Below are 6000 nucleotides of genomic sequence, written 5' to 3' on the forward strand. Positions count from 1 at the left end.
AACAAAACTTTTATACCTTAGAGCTGCAATCATCAAAACGAACTTGGTATCCTACTTTGGATCCCAAAGTGCATTTCATTTCTTCAGCAACCCTCTGAGCAACTGATATGGCAGCTACTTTTCGTGGCTGAGTCACACCAATCATACCATGCTGTGAAAACCCTATCAAAATCAGGGGTTAAAAACACAATGTTAATAATTGCTTCCACCTACCAGAGCTAAGTCAATAAATATAAAGCACTTTAATATTTCCAAAGAAAAATCTCACAAGTAAACAACAATCACACTATGGAAATAAGAACTCATATTCATAACCACTCTATAACTATATATTTTTTTAAATTAGATTTGAGGGACTTTTGTTTTCTTATGGGTTTTTTTTCCTTCTAATTTCTATCTAAAGACTTATTCCAAAAAGCCAAGAATTTTAAAACATAAGAATCTATAAAATTTCAAATACTTCCTAAAATAAATCTACCTTTTCCACAGAAATGAAACTGGATTTAAATATGCTACTGGATTTAAAGATTCTTTTTTTAATTTATTTTTATTTTTTAGTTTTAGGTAGATCTTTATTTTATTTTTATGTGGTGCTGAGGATCGAACCCAGTGCCTTACACATGCTAGGCAAGTGCTCTACCACTTGAGCCACAACTCCAGCCCCCGGATTTAAAGATTCTTATAGGGGCTGGGGATGTGGCTCAAGCAGTAGTGTGCTCGCCTGGCATGCGTGCAGCCTGGGTTTGATCCTCAGCACCACATACAGACAAAGATGTTGTGCCTGCCAAAAACTAAAAAATAAATATTTAAAAAAAAAAGATTCTTATAGGCATTTTTTTACCCTTTAAAATCTCTGGAAATGGGGATGCATCTCATAATCAATTTTTTTTCCTTAATTGTATATAAAATAGCGGTGTGTCTTAAGGGATGGCATGTTAAATTTGATATATTAGAATAAGTTAACATAAATTTTTAATTTTGGCTAGGTGTGGTAGTGCAGCCCTGTAATCCCAACAACTCATGGAGGCTGAGTAAGGAGGACTGCAAGTTTAAGGCCAGTCTCAACTTAGCAAGACTCTGTCTCAAAAAATAAAAAAGACTATGCCCAGCAATACCAAGTTCATCCTATCTGAAAACAGCTCTCTAGCATGTGCTCTCTATAAATATTACAAAACACCCTGAACTTCACTTCAAATAAAATCAGTGCAATCACCTTATGTGGACCATTTAGCATTTTAGTATTATTTCAGTGTAACAGCAAAGTAATTGTTGGAAAAGTGAAAAATTGGTTATTTGCTCAAAGAGAAAATAAATAATTTCTTATTTTCTTAAAAAAAATAAATAGAAATAGGCTACTGTGTAGATTGGGGAGGATAGGTTGATGGTAGAACACTCCTGGTTTCTGCCAAAAAAGAAAAAAAAAATTTTAATTTTTATGTAAATCAACTCTATATAATTTTGCTCTTTACCAACCTTATACAGAAAGTTTTTTCCATACTGAAAAGAAAGACATTTTATGGGTAATTTGTTAGTTGGCTAGGTGTCAGCTGAGTCAGGGAATAAGTATTTACTTGATTATGCTCTGAAGAAACACTAATGTCAGCAACAGATGTCAATATTCCTTTGCCCTCAAAAACAACAGTTAACAGCTTATTATAAGACAATCTTCGGGCTGGGGATGTGGCTCAAGCAGTAGTGCGCTCGCCTGGCATGCGTGCGGCCCGGGTTCGATCCTCAGCACCACATACCAACAAAGATGTTGTGTCCACCGAGAACTAAAAAATAAATATTAAAAAAAAAAAAATTCTCTCTCTCTCTCTCTCTCACTCTCTCTTTAAAAAAAAAAAAAGACAATCTTCTTCTATAGAAGAAAATTTCTATCTACCTGTCATTCCACTATAATATTATGTTAAAAATGAAAAAATTTATCATCCGAACTAATTACTGAGTCTGAAATAAGCATAAAGAAGACCCAGGGAAAGCATGCCAAGAGAAATAGGACTGTAAAACAAGCAGTGGGCATTTACGTGAAACAGAAGTCCTATTTGCCCCAAAGAGGCAATTTTTAAAATACTTCCAATAAAATTACCTGCTTCATATAGATATTTTGGGAGTTGAGTTGTTTTACCACTTCCTGTATTTCCAGTAACAATAAGGAATGAATTGTCCCTCACTGCTTGAATAAGTTTTTTTCTTTGTTTCTGAATAGGAAAAGTTGGAGTAGTTCCTCCCTCTTGTGATGTGCATCCTTTCTCTTCTGGAACGATAGGAAAACAATTGTGCAATTTAAAGATACTTCTGATGATATCTCAGAATTGAAAACAAAAAAGGCAATAGAATTCTAGAACTGGAAGGGATCGATTCAAGACTTTTCAGTTAAATCAACTGTGTACAATTCGTAAGTGAAGCTTTATAAGCCCGGAATAACTTTTTAGTAAAATCTAACATCTTCAGCAGTGGTTAAGGCTTAACTCAAAGTACTTGACAAAGTAGGTCTAGCACAAGGCAACGTAGGTTCATGCATACCTACACAGACGCACAAAATCCAATTTTATTAAACAATAGACCAAAAACTGGAACACGGCAGAAAACTCTCAGCTGAATTAGAAGCCACCTGTGTTTGCTTCTGATTCATGGTTCAAGTTAGGTCCCTGTTCAGAGTGACTGATATCCCAGAAGGCCAAGTGGTGGGTAACCATGGAAACTGGCTCCTGGAAACTGGCTCCCTTCATACCGTACCCAAAGGCAGGCTGGCGGCCCGACGAAGGGGGTGGGGGAGGATGAATGGGTAGAGAACAAAGGCTTTATGAGCCTGTTTAACAGAAGAACGTTTTTCGGCTTTGGGGTTCACTTTTTTGTCCCCAGCGAGGTTTTCACCCAACTTGGGTATGGGACCGCCCCCCTCTAAGCCAAAGTGCTCACTGGACGCAAAGTTCGCCTCCGGCTTGCAGGACCAGGAGAACGCCCCGGCTTCCTCCCCTGCTCTTCTCTACTGCCAAAAACAGACTTTTATCCCCCAAACCCCCGTGCCATAACTCCCGCTGGTTTCCGTAGCGTCCCGCGGACCGCACCTCTATCAACGATGGAAACAGCAGAGGGCCGCTCTTCCTGGAGCTCTCTTGACCGCTCACCCTCCTCCAGCCGCCTTGGCGCCCTGCCCGCGACGGCGGGAAACCGGGACATAGACCTGGCCCGGAGCGGAGGTGAGTACGTCCACTGATCTGGGGAGATGGGAGGGGAAAGGCGAAGACGCGGCTTGATGACGTAGAGGTGTTTACTTCCGCGCGTGCGACTCGAGGTGAGGGGAGGGGGAGCGGCTCGATGACGTGGCGCGGGGCTAAAACCTCCCAGACCCGTGCGCGGGGCATGGACCGAAGCCGCATCCCTGGGTGTTTCCCGCCAGCTTCCACGCACGTTCTGCCTCGGGCCGAAGAGGCACTAAAGGCCAGTTCCTGATCTTCCTCTTGGGAGCCAAGAGGCGCAAAGACACCTCCTTTTTTCTCCAGTGTGGTCACTGGCAGTCTCTTCTGCCTTCACACAAATGACTTGTTGTGACCCTTTGCCAGATACTGGAGCCATTCTACAGTATGGCCTTGGGCAGCTCATTCTCACATTTATGGATCTGAAATGACCTGTTCAAGATGCGCAGTTCCTGAGTTGCCGGGCTGAACTTCTCATTGTTTCCAAAGTTTACTTCTCCCCATGCTGTTTCATTTTCTTCATAGAACCCTGCATGTAACTTGTTTGCATGTTTTCCCTTCCCTTCAACTAGAGGGTAAAACACTGTAAAAGCCAAAACTGTAGAACACCATTGTTCACCCAGCAGCCAGCACGGTGACTCAAAATGGGCAGTCGATATTTGTTGAATTCGCTGGATAAACGAATGAATGAATAATTGATCTTAGGAGTTGATCTTAATAGATGTACATTCGTTGGAAACCACAATAACTGATCAGAACCTGCCAATTTTGTAAATAATGTTGACTATAGCAAAATCAACACAATATAAAGAAGATTGCTTCTTAGGGTTTTCGGTCGTTCTTGCTGTGGTAATTAACAAAAACCTATTACCAAAGAAGTCAACTCAACCCAGAGCAACGGTGCAAGCCGGTAATCCCAACGACTGGAGAGACTGAAGCAAGAGGATCACAAGTTTGAGGCCAACTTTGGGCAACTTATCAAGATCCTCGAAAAGATCCTTGATGTCTCAAAAATGATGATGATAAATGGTGATCATGGCTGGGGATGTGCTCAGTAGTAGAGTACCCCTGAGTTCAATCCTCAGTACAAAAAAAAAAGGGCCGAGGTGGGTGGCAGTGGCAACTTAAAGCTGTCATTTCACCATCAACCCTTCTCTGAACAGACTTGAAAAGACATACTATAAGGTTATAGGAATCCAAGATTTAGCTGAGATTTAATTTGTACTTATGCCAATTTCTTTAGAATGGGGCTGATCAACATCTACTAAGATGCTTTTTTTTTTTTTTTTTTTTTTGGTGGTGATGCTGGGGATTGAACCTAGGGCCTTGTACTTGCAAGGCAAGCACTCTACCAACTGAGCTATATCCCCCAGACCCTAAGATATAATTTTAGCAGATATAAATGACACCAAATCTGGTAGAAGTAGAACATCTTCAGTTTCAAACTCTCATCCATTAAGAGCATCTCCAAACCTTCTGGATTCTGTTGTGAATTCAAAATATTACAAATCAGGAAAAAAATATTGTACAGACAAAGGAAGGTATTGGTGACTTCTGTAGGTAAGTATTTCAGTACAAGGCCAGTTATACATAATAGTATCACTTTCTTAAGAAAATGTGCAGAATCACCATGCATAGTGGCACACGCGGGTAATCGCAACCACCCGGGAGGCAAAGGCTGGAGAATCGCAAGTTCAAAGCCATCCTCAGCAATTCAGCAAGGCCCTAAGCAACTTAGCAAGACCCTGTCTCAAATTTTTAAAATAAGGGCTTGATCTGTAGCTCAGTGATAGAGCACTTGCCTAGCACACGTGAGGCATTGGGTTCGATCCTCAGCGCCACATAAAAATAAATTAGTAAACAAAGATTATTGTGTCCATCTACAACTAAAAAAAGTTTATTTTTTTTTAAATTAAGATAAGGGCTGGGGATGTGGCTCAAGAGGTAACACGCTCTCCTGACATGCGCAGGGCGCTGGGTTGATCCTCAGCACCACATAAAAATAAAATAAAGATGTTGTGTCCACCGAAAAAATAAATATTAAAAAAAATTCTCTCTCTTTCTCTCTCTCTCTCTCTCTCTCTCTCTCTCTCTCTCTCTCTCTCTCTCTTTAAAAAAAAATTAAGATAAATAAGCAAGTAAAGAAGTCTGGGGATGTAGCTCAGTGGTAAAGAGATCCTGGGTTAAATCTCAAGTACTAAAAAACAACCAAAAAACAAATGCAGAATCATTTGAAACTAATAATGGTTACCATTTACTAAGCAATTGCTTAGTTACCATTTACTAATCAATGTGATTTCCTTTATTCTTCACAAAAATTCAAAAAGGTAATTTGTTTACAATCTCTAATTTTCACAAGTAAGAAACAAGTCTCAGAAACTTACCCTTCATGACAAAGCAAAGAGGTAAGGGGGCCTGGATTCAAAATCACACTAATAACCACTATATTCAGTGAAAGAGGGAATTATCTAGATCTTAGTACCTAAATAATGTATTTTCTTCAAATGTTCCTAATTACTATAAGGCTGACCTTATTCTTATATTCGAACCACCTAAAAAGAGTCTCCAAAATAAAATATACAAGCCAAGAAGGAAGGAATAAAGTGAAAAACTCAAATGGAGTTTAACATTGTTCTTTTTACAACAAAGGACATTCAAAACATGTTACCATTAATAACCATGTACTTGGGGCTAATCCAAACTGAAAGATTAACAGTTATTTCCTGTCCAGTGAGTTTACAAATTACAATGGCAAACAAGACACAAATAAAGAGTAAAAATAGAAAATATATGGGTTGAA

The 6000-nt window shown here is 39.6% G+C and overlaps 1 protein-coding gene across 1 annotated transcript in view; it reads right to left on the reverse strand.

Moving 5' to 3' along the window:
* Dhx40 (DEAH-box helicase 40) overlaps nucleotides 1–3228 on the reverse strand; it is a 43524-nt gene extending 40296 nt beyond the window's left edge. Inside the window, exons 1-3 of the mRNA XM_026398056.2 lie at nucleotides 3072–3228; nucleotides 2090–2257; nucleotides 17–162 (exon numbers count right to left, since the gene is read on the reverse strand). Of these exons, the coding sequence (XP_026253841.1) occupies nucleotides 17–162; nucleotides 2090–2257; nucleotides 3072–3183 (426 nt within the window). The 5' untranslated portion in view covers nucleotides 3184–3228. The remainder of the gene's footprint in view (nucleotides 1–16; nucleotides 163–2089; nucleotides 2258–3071) is intronic.
* Nucleotides 3229–6000: the final 2772 nt, after the last annotated feature.

Source organism: Urocitellus parryii, chromosome 7 (genome assembly GCF_045843805.1).
Source record: "Urocitellus parryii isolate mUroPar1 chromosome 7, mUroPar1.hap1, whole genome shotgun sequence".
Lineage (NCBI taxonomy): Eukaryota > Metazoa > Chordata > Mammalia > Rodentia > Sciuridae > Urocitellus > Urocitellus parryii.